Source organism: Glandiceps talaboti, chromosome 17, assembly GCF_964340395.1.
Source record: "Glandiceps talaboti chromosome 17, keGlaTala1.1, whole genome shotgun sequence".
NCBI classification, from domain to species: Eukaryota; Metazoa; Hemichordata; class Enteropneusta; family Spengelidae; genus Glandiceps; species Glandiceps talaboti.
The window spans coordinates 2,419,175-2,438,708 of NC_135565.1; the positions used below are offsets into that span (position 1 = coordinate 2,419,175).

At 36.2% G+C, this 19,534-nt stretch overlaps 1 protein-coding gene across 1 annotated transcript in view; it reads right to left on the minus strand.

The window, feature by feature from the left end:
• The window catches only part of LOC144448500 (lipase maturation factor 2-like), a 72,591-nt gene that overhangs the window by 35,617 nt on the left and 17,440 nt on the right, over window positions 1-19,534 (minus strand). Inside the window, exons 4-9 of the mRNA XM_078138762.1 lie at window positions 19,029-19,181; window positions 14,885-15,005; window positions 13,787-13,939; window positions 9,434-9,539; window positions 6,569-6,668; window positions 4,235-4,417 (exon numbers count right to left, since the gene is read on the minus strand). Coding sequence (XP_077994888.1) covers window positions 4,235-4,417; window positions 6,569-6,668; window positions 9,434-9,539; window positions 13,787-13,939; window positions 14,885-15,005; window positions 19,029-19,181 — 816 coding nt within the window. The remainder of the gene's footprint in view (window positions 1-4,234; window positions 4,418-6,568; window positions 6,669-9,433; window positions 9,540-13,786; window positions 13,940-14,884; window positions 15,006-19,028; window positions 19,182-19,534) is intronic.

Below are 19,534 nucleotides of genomic sequence, written 5' to 3' on the forward strand. Positions count from 1 at the left end.
TAACTAGTATAATAAATGGTCATCATATTATTTAAACCTAACTAGTATAATAAATAGTCATCATATTATTTAAACCTAACTAGTATAATAAATAGTCATTATATTATTTAAACCTAACTAGTATAATAAATAGTCATTATATTATTTAAACCTAACTAGTATAATAAATGGTCATCATATTATTTAAACCTAACTAGTATAATGAATAGTCATTATATTATTTAAACCTAACTAGTATAATAAATAGTCATCATATTATTTAAACCTAACTAGTATAATAAATGGTCATCATATTATTTAAACCTAACTAGTATAATAAATGGTAATTACATTATTTAAACCTAACTAGTATAATAAATGGTCATCATATTATTTAAACCTAACTAGTATAATAAATAGTCATTACATTATTTAAACCTAACTAGTATAATAAATGGTTATCATATTATTTAAACCTAACTAGTATAATAAATGGTCATCATATTATTTAAACCTAACTAGTATTATAATAAATGGTCATCATATTATTTAAACCTAACTAGTATAATAAATGGCCATTACATTATTTAAACCTAACTAGTATAATAAATGGTTATTATATTATTTAAACCTAACTAGTATAATAAATGGTCATTACATTATTTAAACCTAACTAGTATAATAAATAGTCATTATATTATTTAAACCTAACTAGTATAATAAATGGTCATCATATTATTTAAACCTAACTAGTATAATAAATGGTCATTATATTATTTAAACCTAACTAGTATAATAAATGGTCATTATATTATTTAAACCTAACTAGTATAATAAATGGTCATCATATTACTTAAACCTAACTAGTATAATAAATGGTCATCATATTATTTAAACCTAACTAGTATAATAAATGGTCATTATATTATTTAAACCTAACTAGTATAATAAATGGTCATCATATTATTTAAACCTAACTAGTATAATAAATGATCATCATATTATTTAAACCTAACTAGTATAATAAATGGTCATTATATTATTTAAACCTAACTAGTATAATAAATGGTTATCATATTATTTAAACCTAACTAGTATAATAAATGGTCATTACATTATTTAAACCTAACTAGTATAATAAATGGTCATTATATTATTTAAACCTAACTAGTATAATAAATGGTCATTATATTATTTAAACCTAACTAGTATTATAATAAATGGTCATTATATTATTTAAACCTAACTAGTATAATAAATGGTCATCATATTATTTAAACCTAACTAGTACAATAAATGGTCATTACATTATTTAAACCTAACTAGTATAATAAATGGTCATCATATTATTTAAACCTAACTAGTATAATAAATGGTCATTATATTATTTAAACCTAACTAGTATAATAAATGGTCATCATATTATTTAAACCTAACTAGTATAATAAATGGTCATCATATTATTTAAACCTAACTAGTATAATAAATGGTTATCATATTATTTAAACCTAACTAGTATAATAAATGGTCATTACATTATTTAAACCTAACTAGTATAATGAATAGTCATTATATTATTTAAACCTAACTAGTATAATAAATGGTCATAACATTATTTAAACCTAACTAGTATAATGAATAGTCATTACATTATTTAAACCTAACTAGTATAATAAATGGTCATCATATTATTTAAACCTAACTAGTATAATAAATGGTCATCATATTATTTAAACCTAACTAGTATAATGAATAGTCATCATATTATTTAAACCTAACTAGTATAATAAATGGTCATCATATTATTTAAACCTAACTAGTATAATGAATAGTCATCATATTATTTAAACCTAACTAGTATAATAAATGGTCATCATATTATTTAAACCTAACTAGTATAATGAATAGTCATCATATTATTTAAACCTAACTAGTATAATAAATAGTCATTACATTATTTAAACCTAACTAGTATAATGAATAGTCATCATATTATTTAAACCTAACTAGTATAATAAATGGTTATCATATTATTTAAACGTAACTAGTATAATAAATGGTCATTATATTATTTAAACCTAACTAGTATAATAAATAGTCATTACATTATTTAAACCTAACTAGTATAATGAATAGTCATCATATTATTTAAACCTAACTAGTATAATAAATGGTCATCATATTATTTAAACCTAACTAGTATAATAAATAGTCATTACATTATTTAAACCTAACTAGTATAATAAATGGTTATTATATTATTTAAACCTAACTAGTATAATAAATAGTCATTACATTATTTAAACCTAACTAGTATAATGAATAGTCATTACATTATTTAAACCTAACTAGTATAATAAATGGTCATTACATTATTTAAACCTAACTAGTATAATAAATGGTCATCATATTATTTAAACCTAACTAGTATAATAAATGGTCATTACATTATTTAAACCTAACTAGTATAATAAATGGTCATCATATTATTTAAACCTAACTAGTATAATAAATGGTCATCATATTATTTAAACCTAACTAGTATAATAAATGGTTATTATATTATTTAAACCTAACTAGTATAATAAATGGTTATTATATTATTTAAACCTAACTAGTATAATAAATAGTCATTACTTTATTTAAACCTAACTAGTATAATAAATGGTCATTATATTATTTAAACCTAACTAGTATAATAAATGGTCATCATATTATTTAAACCTAACTAGTATAATAAATGGTCATTATATTATTTAAACCTAACTAGTATAATAAATGGTCATCATATTATTTAAACCTAACTAGTATAATAAATGGTCATCATATTATTTAAACCTAACTAGTATAATGAATAGTCATTACATTATTTAAACCTAACTAGTATAATAAATGGTCATTATATTATTTAAACCTAACTAGTATAATAAATGGTTATCATATTATTTAAACCTAACTAGTATAATAAATGGTCATTACATTATTTAAACCTAACTAGTATAATAAATAGTCATTATATTATTTAAACCTAACTAGTATAATGAATAGTCATTATATTATTTAAACCTAACTAGTATAATAAATGGTTATCATATTATTTAAACCTAACTAGTATAATAAATGGTCATCATATTATTTAAACCTAACTAGTATAATAAATGGGCATCATATTATTTAAACCTAACTAGTATAATAAATGGTCATAACATTATTTAAACCTAACTAGTATAATAAATAGTCATTACATTATTTAAACCTAACTAGTATAATAAATGGTCATCATATTATTTAAACCTAACTAGTATAATAAATGGGCATCATATTATTTAAACCTAACTAGTATAATAAATGGTCATCATATTATTTAAACCTAACTAGTATAATAAATGGTCATTATATTATTTAAACCTAACCTTCATCTATTACTCACATCTACAACACTTCATCTATTACCCACATCTACAACACTTCATCTATTACTCACATCTACAATACTTCACATCTACAACACTTCATCTATTACCCACATCTACAACACTTCATCTATTACCCACATCTACAATACTTCACATCTACAACACTTCATCTATTACCCACATCTACAACACTTCATCTATTACCCACATCTACAATACTTCACATCTACAACACTTCATCTATTACCCACATCTACAATACTTCACATCTACAACACTTCATCTATTACCCACATCTACAACACTTCATCTATTACCCACATCTACAATACTTCACATCTACAACACTTCATCTATTACCCATATCTACAATACTTCATCTATTACCCACATCTACAACACCTCATCTATTACTCACATCTACAATACTTCACATCTACAACACCTCATCTATTACCCACATCTACAATACTTCACATCTACAACACCTCATCTATTACCCACATCTACAATACTTCACATCTACAACACCTCATCTATTACTCACATCTACAATACTTCACATCTACAACACCTCATCTATTACCCACATCTACAATACTTCACATCTACAACACCTCATCTATTACCCACATCTACAATACTTCACATCTACAACACTTCATCTATTATCCCGATCTACAACACTTCATCTATTAGTATTAGCCAGATCTACAAGACTTAATCTATTTCTCTTCAACAAGGAACAATTTGTGGAAGAGAGTCTGGTATCAGGAACTAAGAAGAGAAAGAAAAGACCAAGATAGCACCATCATGACCATCTTTTGCTTTTGTCTTACCTTCCATTGTTGAAAGTCATTACTACCTTCAATGATCACTTCAGGTCGACCTCCGACCCCTGTCATTCTACGGAATAGTCCGTACGGACTTGTTAAGTGTAGATAAGTACTTGAATGATGCCATTTGTTAACAACTGGCCACAAACTCTGCCTAGCTGTGCTGTCTACAACAGTGTGAGGGACCTACAATGAATGATGCTATTTGTTAACAACTGGCCACAAACTCTGCCTAGCTGTGCTGTCTACAACAGTGTGAGGTACCTACAATGAATGATGCCATTTGTTAACAACTGGCCACAAACTCTGCCTAGATGTGCTGTCTACAACAGTGTGAGGTACATGCAATGAATGATGCCATTTGTTAACAACTGGCCACAAACACTGTCTACAACAGTGTGAGGTACATGCAATGAATGATGCCATTTGTTAACAACAGTGTTCAATGGACCCCAGTAATAACAGTGAAATGTACACAATACAGTGTTCACTAGACCCCAGTAATCATAATGAAATGTACATAATACAGTGTTCACTGGACCCCAGTAATCATAGTGAAATGTACACAATACAGTGTTCACTGGACCCCAGTAATCAGAGTGAAATGTACACAATACAGTGTTCAATGGACCCCAGTAATCACAGTGAAATGTACACAATATAGTGTTCACTGGACCCCAGTAATCACAGTGAAACATAAACAGTGTAGTGTTCACTGGACCCCAGTAATCACAGTGAAATGTACACAATACAGTGTTCAATGGACCCCAGTAATCACTGTAAAATGTACACAATACAGTGTTCACTGAACCCAAGTAGTCATGGTGAAATGGACACAATACAGTGTTCACTGGACCCCAGTAATCACAGTGAAATGTACACAATGTAGTGTTCACTGGACCCCAGTAATCACAGTGAAATGTACACAATGTAGTGTTCACTGGACCCCAGTAATCACAGTGAAATGTACACAATGTAGTGTTCACTGGACCCCAGTAATCACAGTGAAATGTACACAATGTAGTGTTCACTGGACCCCAGTAATCACAGTGAAATGTACACAATGTAGTGTTCACTAGACCCCAGTAATCACAGTGAAATGTACACAATACAGTGTTCAATGGACCCCAGTAATCACAGTGAAATGTACACAATACAGTGTTCACTAGACCTCAGTAATGACAGTGAAATGTACACAATAGTGTTCACTGGACCCCAGTAATCATAGTGAAATGTACACAATACAGTGTTCACTGGACCCCAGTAATCAGAGTGAAATGTACACAATACAGTGTTCAATGGACCCCAGTAATCACAGTGAAATGTACACAATATAGTGTTCACTGGACCCCAGTAATCACAGTGAAACATAAACAGTGTAGTGTTCACTGGACCCCAGTAATCACAGTGAAATGTACACAATACAGTGTTCAATGGACCCCAGTAATCACTGTAAAATGTACACAATACAGTGTTCACTGAACCCAAGTAGTCATGGTGAAATGGACACAATACAGTGTTCACTGGACCCCAGTAATCACAGTGAAATGTACACAATGTAGTGTTCACTGGACCCAAGTAATCACAGTGAAATGTACACAATGTAGTGTTCACTGGACCCCAGTAATCACAGTGAAATGTACACAATGTAGTACAGTGTTCACTGGACCCCAGTAATCACAGTGAAATGTACACAATGTAGTGTTCACTGGACCCCAGTAATCAGAGTGAAATGTACACAATGTAGTGTTCACTGGACCCAAGTAATCACAGTGAAATGTACACAATACAGTGTTCACTGGACCCCAGTAATCACAGTGAAATGTACACAATACAGTGTTCAATGGACCCCAGTAATCACAGTGAAATGTACACAATGTAGTGTTCACTGGACCCCAGTAATCACAGTGAAATGTACACAATGTAGTGTTCACTGGACCCCAGTAATCACAGTGAAATGTACACAATGTAGTGTTCACTGGACCCCAGTAATCACAGTGAAATGGACACTATGTAGTGTTCACTGGACCCCATTAATCAGAGTGAAATGTACACAATGTAGTGTTCACTGGACCCAAGTAATCACAGTGAAATGTACACAATACAGTGTTCACTGGACCCCAGTAATCACAGTGAAATGTACACAATACAGTGTTCAATGGACCCAGTAATCATAATGAAATGTACACAATGTAGTGTTCACTGGACCCCAGTAATCACAGTGAAATGTACACAATGTAGTGTTCACTGGACCCCAGTTGACTGAATACAATACATAAACCACCAATTGTTGAATACAAGGTAAAGTTGACTTAATACAATTTGTTTGATACATACCAAACTAATAGTAAACATATAGACTGCAGCTGATGAATAGAGAATGCAAAGACACAGTGACCATAGCTTCCTTAGTATACCTTGCTCCATATACACACACCTAGCAAAGAGAGATGACATATAAAATCATATATGCAGCTACTAGCACACTATGAAATACCAGTATTTACATTTCTGTATTTCAATATGATATAACACATACATTGTCAAATACTGGCTACATGTATGTATTTCTGTATGTTTTTCTTATAATATGCAAATTTATTGGCATCGAACGAGCTGACATCTGCAATCTGCTGTTCATACCACCACTTAGCAGTCAGTTGTAACTTAACTATGGAATTTGTCATTCTAATGAGGATTGTCAACCAAGACAGATTATACTGCCACCTAGTGGTCAGTTTTAACTATGGAATTTGTCATTCTAATGAGGATTGTCAACCAAGACAGATTATACTGCCACCTAGTGGTCAGTTTTAACTATGGAATTTGTCATGCTGATGAGGATTGTCAACCAAGACAGATTATACTGCCACCTAGTGGTCAGCTGTAACTATGGAATTTGTCATTCTAATGAGGATTGTCAACCAAGACAGATTATACTGCCACCTAGTGGTCAGCTGTAACTATGGAATTTGTCATTCTAATGAGGATTGTCAACCAAGACAGATTATACTGCCACCTAGTGGTCAGTTTTAACTATGGAATTTGTCATTCTAATGAGGATTGTCAACCAAGACAGATTATACTGCCACCTAGTGGTCAGTTTTAACTATGGAATTTGTCATTCTAATGAGGATTGTCAACCGAGACAGATTATACTGCCACCTAGTGGTCAGCTGTAACTATGGAATTTGTCATTCTAATGAGGATTGTCAACCAAGACAGATTATACTGCCACCTAGTGGTCAGCTGTAACTATGGAATTTGTCATTCTAATGAGGATTGTCAACCAAGACAGATTATACTGCCACCTAGTGGTCAGTTTTAACTATGGAATTTGTCATGCTGATGAGGATTGTCAACCAAGACAGATTATACTGCCACCTAGTGGTCAGCTGTAACTATGGAATTTGTCATTCTAATGAGGATTGTCAACCAAGACAGATTATACTGCCACCTAGTGGTCAGCTGTAACTATGGAATTTGTCATTCTAATGAGGATTGTCAACCAAGACAGATTATACTGCCACCTAGTGGTCAGTTTTAACTATGGAATTTGTCATTCTAATGAGGATTGTCAACCAAGACAGATTATACTGCCACCTAGTGGTCAGTTTTAACTATGGAATTTGTCATTCTAATGAGGATTGTCAACCGAGACAGATTATACTGCCACCTAGTGGTCAGCTGTAACTATGGAATTTGTCATTCTAATGAGGATTGTCAACCAAGACAGATTATACAGCCACCTAGTGGTCAGCTGTAACTATGCAATTTGTCATTCTAATGAGGATTGTCAACCAAGACAGATTATACTGCCACCTAGTGGTCAGTTTTAACTATGGAATTTGTCATTCTAATTAGGATTGTTGACCAAGACAGATTATACTGCCACCTAGTGGTCAGCTGTAACTATGGAATTTGCATTCTAATGGGGATTGTCAACCGAGACAGATTATACTGCCACCTAGTGGTCAGTTTTAACTATGGAATTTGTCATGCTAATGAGGATTGTCAACCAAGACAGATTGTACTGCCACCTAGTGGTCAGCTGTAACTATGGAATTTGTCATTCTAATGAGGATTGTCAACCGAGACAGATTATACTGCCACCTAGTGGTCAGTTTTAACTATGGAATTTGTCATTCTAATTAGGATTGTTGACCAAGACAGATAGAAAACCTCAATGCTAAAAAACTTTGAACTGTTTGTGTTGTTATAATCTTTGAAAATTAGCATGTCTGAGTTATGGCTTTGGACATGAAAACTGCGCCAACAAAATCGCTGCCAGGCAGCCATATCAGATTGTATCACGACAAAAATGGATATGCACATGTATGTCATAGAACACTGTGCTAATGCCAACTTTGAATGAGATCTGTTCAAGCATGTCTGAATTATGGCTTTGGACAGGGAAAAACGAGTACAAAAGACTCAAGCGAAAGTCTTATTGAAGAAATAGGTCTTAAGACCTGATTTAAATGCCTGGAATGTGGTGACACTCTGCAGATACAATGGCAGATCTGTTCATGCATGTCTGAGTTATGGCTTTAGACAGGGAAAATTTGCAAACAAAATGGCTGCTAGGCGGCCATATTGGATCGTATCATGAAACAATTGACGTGCATATGTATGGTATTGTATGTTGCTCCTGTACCAAGTTTGAAAAAAATCGGTCCACGCATCTCCAAGAAACGGCTCTGGACAGACGGACGGACGGACAGGCGGAACCCAATCCATAAGTCCCCGTCCCGCACTTCATCCGACAGGGACTAATAATCCTAGAATAACACTAACCTGGCTTGTGAAATTAATAATCCCAGAATAACACTAACCTAGCTAGTGAAATTAATAATCCTACAATAACACTAACCTGGCTTGTGAAATTAATAATCCTACAATAACACTAACCTAGCTTGTGAAATTAATAATCCTACAATAACACTAACCTGGCTTGTGAAATTAATAATCCTACAATAACACTAACCTAGCTTGTGAAATTAATAATCCTACAATAACACTAACCTGGCTTGTGAAATTAATAATCCTACAATAACACTAACCTAGCTTGTGAAATTAATAATCCTACAATAACACTAACCTGGCTTGTGAAATTAATAATCCTACAATAACACTAACCTAGCTTGTGAAATTAATAATCCTAGAGGCTAGTGAAATTAATAATCCTAGAATAACACTAACCTGGCTAGTGATGAGATAATTTGCCATGCCAATGAAACCATTCCAATCCATATTGTTATAGGCATTATTCTCTTTAATGCTGTGTGGAATTCTTCAGAAGTAAAGTCTGTAAATAACAATGTAGATAAAATTTGATTGTACATCTACTGAGCTGCAGACTTCCAGCTGTACATTAATGTGCTTTTGTTAATTATGAGTGGTGTTTTGTTAAGGGTGGAATGTAGGTAAAATCTATCCGTGTCCCCCCAACCCCCCTTTTGTATACGGATATAACAAACAAAGATTCCTGGTTCCTTGCTATAAAAAACAAAGATTCTTGGTTCCTTGCTATAACAAACAAAGATTCCTGGTTCCTAGCCATAACAAACTAAGATTCTTGGTTCCTAGCTATAACAAACAAAGATTCCTGGTTCCTTGCTACAACAAACAAAGATTCCTGGTTCCTAGCCATAACAAACTAAGATTCTTGGTTCCTAGCTATAACAAACAAAGATTCCTGGTTCCTAGCTATAACAAACAAAGATTTCTGGTTCATTGCTACAACAAACAAAGATTCCTGGTTCCTAGCTATAACAAAAATTCCTGGTTCCTAGCCATAACAAACAAAGATTCCTGGTTCCTTGCTATAACAAACAAAGATTCCTGGTTCCTAGCTATAATAAACAAAGATTCCTGGTTCCTAGCTATATCAAAGATTCCTGGTTCCTAGCTATAACAAACTAAAGATTCCTGGTTCCTTACTATAACAAACAAAGATTCCTGGTTCCTTGCTATAACAAACAAAGATTCCTGGTTCCTTGCTATAACAAACAAAGATTCCTGGTACCTAGATATGGCTACTAACTAGGTTCAACTATGTATCACAATATTTTGCATGCAACCATTATCATGGGATATAGGCTGAGTTCTCCTGCAGGCCAAATTGTCTTGTCCATCAATAACCAGTCATTCTAAGTGGTACTATGTGTACATGGATTTGGCAATATTAGGAATGAACCAACCAGTTGTAAATTATTATACCTTGTGACTTATTTGAACTATTGATTTTCTTATCAACTTCAAATGTTATGTAAATGAGAGTAGTCACTATTGCATACCTGTATTCAAATGTTATTGTATACCTGTATTCAATTGTTATGTAAATGAGAGTGGTTATTATTGCATACCTGTATTCATATGTTATGTAAATGAGAGTAGTCACTATTGCATACCTGTATTCAAATGTTATGTAAATGAGCACAGTTATTATAGCATACCTGTATTCAAATGTTATATAAATGAGTGTGGTTATTATTGCATACCTGTATTCAAATGTTATGTAAATGATAGTAGTCATTATTGCATACCTGTATTCAAATGTTATGTAAATGAGTGTGGTTATTATTGCATACCTGTATTCAAATGTTATGTAAATGATAGTAGTCATTATTGCATACCTGTATTCAAATGTTATGTAAATGAGTGTGGTTATTATTGCATACCTGTATTCAAATGTTATGTAAATGAGAGTAGTCATTATTGCATACCTGTATTCAAATGTTATGTAAATGAATGTGGTTATTATTGCATACCTGTATTCAAATGTTATGTAAATGAGTGTGGTTATTATTGCATACCTGTATTCAAATGTTATGTAAATGAGTGTGGTTATTATTGCATACCTGTATTCAAATGTTATGTAAATGCAGCCATTCCTTGAACATGACGTATGTGGCATAATTGCATGGTATGATTTTTACAGAAATGTCCAGTTTTGGGTAAATATACGATAACAAGACTGGCATGGCTGTCAGTGGGGGTACTCAGGGGTATTTGTCAGTGGGGGTACTCAGGGGTATTTGTCAGTGGGGGGTACTCAGGGGTATTTGTCAGTGGGGGTACTCAGGGGTATTTGTCAGTGGGGGTACTCAGGGGTATTTGTAAGTGGGGGTACTCAGGAGTATTTGTAAGTGGGGGTACTCAGGGGTATTTGTCAGTGGGGGTACTCAGGGGTATTTGTCAGTGGGGGTACTCAGGGGTATTTGTAAGTGGGGGTACTCAGGAGTATTTGTAAGTGGGGGTACTCAGGGGTATTTGTCAGTGGGGGTACTCAGGGGTATTTGTCAGTGGGGGTACTCAGGGGTATTTGTCAGTGGGGGTACTCAGGGGTATTTGTCAGTGGGGGTACTCAGGAGTATTTGTCAGTGGGGGTACTCAGGGGTATTTGTCAGTGGGGGTACTCAGGGGTATTTGTCAGTGGGGGTACTCAGGGGTATTTGTCAGTGGGGGTACTCAGGGGTATTTGTCAGTGGGGGTACTCAGGAGTATTTGTAAGTGGGGGTACTCAGGAGTATTTGTCAGTGGGGGTACTCAGGGGTATTTGTCAGTGGGGGTACTCAGGGGTATTTGTCAGTGGGGGGTACTCAGGGGTATTTGTCAGTGGGGGTACTCAGGGGTATTTGTCAGTGGGGGTACTCAGGGGTATTTGTAAGTGGGGGTACTCAGGAGTATTTGTAAGTGGGGGTACTCAGGGGTATTTGTCAGTGGGGGTACTCAGGGGTATTTGTCAGTGGGGGTACTCAGGGGTATTTGTAAGTGGGGGTACTCAGGAGTATTTGTAAGTGGGGGTACTCAGGGGTATTTGTCAGTGGGGGTACTCAGGGGTATTTGTCAGTGGGGGTACTCAGGGGTATTTGTCAGTGGGGGTACTCAGGGGTATTTGTCAGTGGGGGTACTCAGGAGTATTTGTCAGTGGGGGTACTCAGGGGTATTTGTCAGTGGGGGTACTCAGGGGTATTTGTCAGTGGGGGTACTCAGGGGTATTTGTCAGTGGGGGTACTCAGGGGTATTTGTCAGTGGGGGTACTCAGGAGTATTTGTAAGTGGGGGTACTCAGGAGTATTTGTCAGTGGGGGTACTCAGGGGTATTTGTCAGTGGGGGTACTCAGGGGTATTTGTCAGTGGGGGTACTCAGGAGTATTTGTCAGTGGGGGTACTCAGGAGTATTTGTCAGTGGGGGTACTCAGGGGTATTTGTCAGTGGGGGTACTCAGGGGTATTTGTCAGTGGGGGTACTCAGGGGTATTTGTCAGTGGGGGTACTCAGGAGTATTTGTAAGTGGGGGTACTCAGGGGTATTTGTCAGTGGGGGTACTCAGGGGTATTTGTCAGTGGGGGTACTCAGGGGTATTTGTCAGTGGGGGTACTCAGGGGTATTTGTCAGTGGGGGTACTCAGGGGTATTTGTCAGTGGGGGTACTCAGGGGTATTTGTCAGTGGGGGTACTCAGGGGTATTTGTAAGTGGGGGTACTCAGGAGTATTTGTAAGTGGGGGTACTCAGGGGTATTTGTCAGTGGGGGTACTCAGGGTATTTGTAAGTGGGGGTACTCAGGGGTATTTGTAAGTGGGGGTACTCAGGGGTATTTGTCAGTGGGGGTACTCAGGGGTATTTGTCAGTGGGGGGTATTCAGGGGTATTTGTCAGTGGGGGTACTCAGGGGTATTTGTCAGTGGGGGTACTCGGGTATTTGTCAGTGGGGGTACTCTGGGGTATTTGTCAGTGGGGGGTACTCAGGAGTATTTGTAAGTGGGGGGTACTCAGGAGTATTTGTAAGTGGGGGGTACTCAGGGGTATTTGTAAGTGGGGGTACTCAGGGGTATTTGTCAGTGGGGGTACTCAGGGGTATTTGTCAGTGGGGGGTACTCAGGGGTATTTGTCAGTGGGGTACTCAGGAGTATTTGTCAGTGGGGGTACTCAGGGGTATTTGTAAGTGGGGGGTACTCAGGAGTATGTGTCAGTGGGGGTACTCAGGGGTATTTGTAAGTGGGGGTACTCAGAAGTATTTGTAAGTGGGGGTACTCAGGAGTATTTGTAAGTGGGGGGTACTCAGGGGTATGTGTCAGTGGGGGGTACTCAGGGGTATGTGTCAGTGGGGTACTCAGAAGTATTTGTAAGTGGGGGGTACTCAGGAGTATTTGTCAGAGGGGGTACTCAGGGGTATTTGTAAGTGGGGGTACTCAGGAGTATTTGTCAGGGGGGGTACTCAGGGGTATTTGTCTCTGGGGGTACTCAGAAGTATTTGTAAGTGGGGGTACTCAGGGGTATTTGTCTCTGGGGGTACTTAGGGGTATTTGTCAGTGGGGGTACTCAGGGGTATTTGTCAGAGGGGGTACTCAGGAGTATTTGTCAGTGGGGGTACTCAGAAGTATTTGTAAGTGGGGTACTCAGGGGTATTTGTACTTGTGATTATGGGGTTTTCTGCTGCATTTTCACTCACTATAGGTGCAGAGAACACTGCAAGCCCTCATGCAAATATACTGAGTGTGGCACACTAGCACTCGCACATCATAGAATTCTTGTCTTATATACTATACCTACTTATTTTAGATTCAATACCATTGACCTTGGTATCAACATGAAGTGAGAACAACTTGACAGTCCAATACAGCAATCCTCCAAATGTTATAATTTCAATAATTTTGATTACAACTTTTTGTACAATCCATGGTACACTGTGTGTCTTGCCATCATCTAGCAGAAAGACAAACAAATCAATCATTTACTATCTATGTGCAGTAAGTACATGTAGGTACAATCTAACTAAACTCACCACTTACTTTTCAATCAGAAGACATTACAGGCCTGTGACCCATCTTGTATGTAAATTCTAGGGATAACAAAGGATATGACCCGATGGCTTTTGATAATTTGGGATGATTACATCGTGAAAAAGATGTAAATAACTAAACTTACCACGGTGTCTAGTAAACAACTGATCATCTAGTATAGATGTAATGTAAATAACTAAACTTACCATAGTGTCTAGTAAACAACTGATCATCTAGTGTAGATGTAATGTAAATAACTAAACTTACCATGGTGTCTAGTAAAGAACTGATCATCTAGTGTAGATGTAATGTAAATAACTAAACTTACTATGGTGTCTAGTAAAGAACTGATCATCTAGTGTAGATGTAATGTAAATAACTAAACTTACTATGGTGTCTAGTAAAGAACTGATCATCTAGTGTAGATGTAATGTAAATAACTAAACTTACCATGGTGTCTAGTAAAGAACTGATCATCTAGTGTAGATGTAATGTAAATAACTAAACTTACTATGGTGTCTAGTAAACAACTGATCATCTAGTGTAGATGTAATGTAAATAACTAAACTTACCATGGTGTCTAGTAAAGAACTGATCATCTAATGTAGATATAATGTAAATAACTAAACTTACCATGGTGTCTAGTAAAGAACTGATCATCTAGTGTAGATGTAATGTAAATAACTAAACTTACTATGGTGTCTAGTAAACAACTGATCACCTAGTGTAGATGTAATCTAAATAACTAAACTTACTATGGTGTCTAGTAAAGAACTGATCATCTAGTGTAGATGTAATGTAAATAACTAAACTTACCATGGTGTCTAGTAAAGAACTGATCATCTAGTGTAGATGTAATGTAAATAACTAAACTTACCATGGTGTCTAGTAAAGAACTGATCATCTAATGTAGCTATACACATTACAGCAGTCAGTATGTTGAAGAAATTATAATTTCCTGTCAAGAATATCACAATCATCAAAAACACCTGAAAAATATAATTTAGTAAATCCAAAAGAAATCAGGCAGGCCTATATTCATAACATATAAAACAGACTGGAATAGTATGATGTCAATATCTAGTTAATGTAAGGTTATTTTGATGAATAATAATGCTGTACAGATATATAACAGTAGGGTTATTACAAAAGGTATAATATAACTCACTGTGTATCCTTTGAAAAATGTTACTATACAAATCACAGTACTCTTTACTGAGTCAAGTCATGTTGTAACACATCTACTCCATGTCCTATGTTGTGATTCGTCAATGCTTGGTCACATGGTATCTAGGAATTTTGCAAATGATGTTTACCGGTCAACAATTTTCATGACGATGCCTGTATGGGCATCATCACTAAAAACTGATAACTGCAACGTCATGTGCACATGTGTACACTGTACATGTTTTAACAGCAGACACATATGGTGTCACCTTGTGCTGGTGGAGTATATCCATGTAGGTGTTACCATAGAAACTTCTTGGCTTTTACAATTTTCAGAAGTCAAACTTGCCACCTTTGTGTCAGAAAGGATTTGGAATGAACAAACTTGGTAATTTATTATTGTTAAAGGAGTAAACTGGAAGTACCTTTACTGTTGTCATATGGAAACCATTCAGTTTACATGATATACCATATCATATTATTCGGGCAGGGCATATACATGTACATGTACTATGTGGGAAACCATGTGATGTGTTATAAAACACATGTTGACTGATGGTACTCATGCAACATCATATGACACCACAACACAAAGCCTAAGACTTTTAACCTGTGATACATATGTAGGTCTGCAAATAAACTACTGTAATACATTAACCCGTTACAGGCGTGCAAATACAGTAACATGTCTGCAAATAGTCTAAGACGTCTGTACTAACCTGTAACAGGTCTGCAAATAGTCTAAGATTCTATACTAACCTGTAACAGGTCTGCAAATAGTCTAAGATTCTATACTAACCTGTAACAGGTCTGCAAATAGTCTAAGACGTCTGTACTAACCTGTAACAGGTCTGCAAATAATCTAAGACTTCTGTACTAACCTGTAACAGGTCTGCAAATAGTCTTAGACGTCTGTACTAACCTGTAACAGGTCTGCAAATAGACTAAGATTCTATACTAACCTGTAACAGGTCTGCAAATTATCTAAGATTTCTGTACTAACCTGTAACAGGTCTGCAAATAGACTAAGATTCTGTACTAAACTGTAACAGGTCTGCAAATAGTCTAAGACGTCTGTACTAACCTGTAACAGGTCTGCAAATAGACTAAGATTCTATACTAACCTGTAACAGGTCTGCAAATAGTCTAAGATGTCTGTACTAACCTGTAACAGGTCTGCAAATAGTCTAAGACATACTTCTGTACTAACCTGTGACAGGTCTGCAAATAGCCTAAGACTTACTTCTGTACTAACCTGTAACAGGTCTGCAAATAGACTAAGACTTCTGTACTAACCTGTGACAGGTCTGCAAATAGTCTAAGACATACTTCTGTACTAACCTGTGACAGGTCTGCAAATAGTCTAAGACGTCTGTACTAACCTGTAACAGGTCTGCAAATAGACTAAGATTCTATACTAACCTGTAACAGGTCTGCAAATAGACTAAGACTTCTGTACTAACCTGTGACAGGTCTGCAAATAATCTAAGACTTCTGTACTAACCTGTAACAGGTCTGCAAATAGTCTAAGACATACTTCTGTACTAACCTGTAACAGGTCTGCAAATAGTTTAAGACTTCTATACTAACCTGTAACAGGTCTGCAAATAGTTTAAGACTTCTATACTAACCTGTAACAGGTCTGCAAATAGTCTAAGACTTCTGTACTAACCTGTGACAGGCCTGCAAATAGTCTAAGACTTCTGTACTAACCTGTAACAGGTCTGCAAATAGTCTAAGACTTCTGTACTAACCTGTAACAGGTCTGCAAATAGTCTAAGACTTCTGTACTAACCTGTGACAGGCCTGCAAATAGACTAAGACTTCTGTACTAACCTGTGACAGGCCTGCAAATAGACTAAGACTTCTGTACTAACCTGTGACAGGCCTGCAAATAGACTAAGACTTCTGTACTAACCTGTGACAGGCCTGCAAATAGACTAAGATTCTATACTAACCTGTAACAGGTCTGCAAATAGTCTAAGATGTCTGTACTAACCTGTGACAGGCCTGCAAATAGTCTAAGACTTCTGTACTAACCTGTGACAGGTCTGCAAATAGTCTAAGACTTCTGTACTAACCTGTGACAGGCCTGCAAATAGTCTAAGACTTCTGTACTAACCTGTGACAGGCCTGCAAATAGTCTAAGACTTCTGTACTAACCTGTGACAGGCCTGCAAATAGTCTAAGACTTCTGTACTAACCTGTGACAGGCCTGCAAATAGTCTAAGACTTCTATACTAACCTGTGACAGGCCTGCAAATAGTCTAAGACTTCTGTACTAACCTGTGACAGGCCTGCAAATAGTCTAAGACTTCTGTACTAACCTGTGACAGGCCTGCAAATAGTCTAAGACTTCTGTACTAACCTGTGACAGGTCTGCAAATAATCTAAGACTTCTGTACTAACCTGTGACAGGCCTGCAAATAGTCTAAGACTTCTGTACTAACCTGTGACAGGCCTGCAAATAGTCTAAGACTTCTGTACTAACCTGTGACAGGCCTGCAAATAGTCTAAGACTTCTGTACTAACCTGTGACAGGCCTGCAAATAGTCTAAGACTTCTGTATACTAACCTGTGACAGGCCTGCAAATAGTCTAAGACTTCTGTACTAACCTGTGACAGGCCTGCAAATAGTCTAAGACTTCTGTACTAACCTGTGACAGGCCTGCAAATAGTCTAAGACTTCTGTACTAACCTGTGAAAGGCCTGCAAATAATCTAAGACTTCTGTACTAACCTGTGACAGGCCTGCAAATAGTCTAAGACTTCTGTACTAACCTGTGACAGGCCTGCAAATAGTCTAAGACTTCTGTACTAACCTGTGACAGGCCTGCAAATAGTCTAAGACTTCTGTACTAACCTGTGACAGGCCTGCAAATAATCTAAGACTTCTGTACTAACCTGTGACAGGCCTGCAAATAGTCTAAGACTTCTGTACTAACCTGTGACAGGCCTGCAAATAGTCTAAGACTTCTGTACTAACCTGTGACAGGCCTGCAAATAGTCTAAGACTTCTGTACTAACCTGTGACAGGCCTGCAAATAGTCTAAGACTTCTGTACTAACCTGTGACAGGCCTGCAAATAATCTAAGACTTCTGTACTAACCTGTGACAGGCCTGCAAATAATCTAAGACTTCTGTACTAACCTGTGACAGGCCTGCAAATAGTCTAAGACTTCTGTACTAACCTGTGACAGGCCTGCAAATAATCTAAGACTTCTGTACTAACCTGTGACAGGCCTGCAAATAGTCTAAGACTTCTGTACTAACCTGTGACAGGCCTGCAAATAGTCTAAGACTTCTGTACTAACCTGTAACAGGTCTGCAAATAGTCTAAGACTTCTGTACTAACCTGTGACAGGCCTGCAAATAGTCTAAGACTTCTGTACTAACCTGTGACAGGCCTGCAAATAGTCTAAGACTTCTATACTAACCTGTGACAGGCCTGCAAATAGTCTAAGACTTCTGTACTAACCTGTGACAGGCCTGCAAATAGTCTAAGACTTCTGTACTAACCTGTGACAGGTCTGCAAATAGTCTAAGACTTCTATACTAACCTGTGACAGGTCTGCAAATAGTCTAAGACTTCTGTACTAACCTGTGACAGGCCTGCAAATAGTCTAAGACTTCTATACTAACCTGTGACAGGCCTGCAAATAGTCTAAGACTTCTGTACTAACCTGTGACAGGCCTGCAAATAATCTAAGACTTCTGTACTAACCTGTGACAGGCCTGCAAATAGACTAAGATTCTATACTAACCTGTGACAGGCCTGCAAATAGTCTAAGACTTCTGTACTAACCTGTGACAGGCCTGCAAATAGTCTAAGACTTCTATACTAACCTGTGACAGGCCTGCAAATAGTCTAAGACTTCTGATTGGTGAAAAGAAGAGGAAAGGTAATGCTATCTCTATAACATAGGTGAAGACAACACTAAGTTTCTGGAACCATTCCGGTAATTGATGTGCATACCAAGCCAGTGGTGTACTGATACACTGGAAATAAACATACATAATAATGCATTAAAGTCAATTAACATAACAACTGAATTGATGAGGTTTTCAAACACGGTGAAAATATAGTACATAAAACCTCAAGTGATGTTAGTATTAATACATGACTTTAATGACCTAGGAATTGTCTTCTGACATTGTTAGTACAGTTAATACTATAACATAAGTACAGGCGTTGCCATGACATTTTAGTATACATGTACGTGTAATATGAATTGATGTTATAAACTTATCAACACATCCTGTCAGGTTTGAGTTCTACTAAGCAAGTAACACAAACTAATCGACAGTTAATAATTTCATGTCTAATTTGTTGGCAGAAGTTTGCCCTGTTC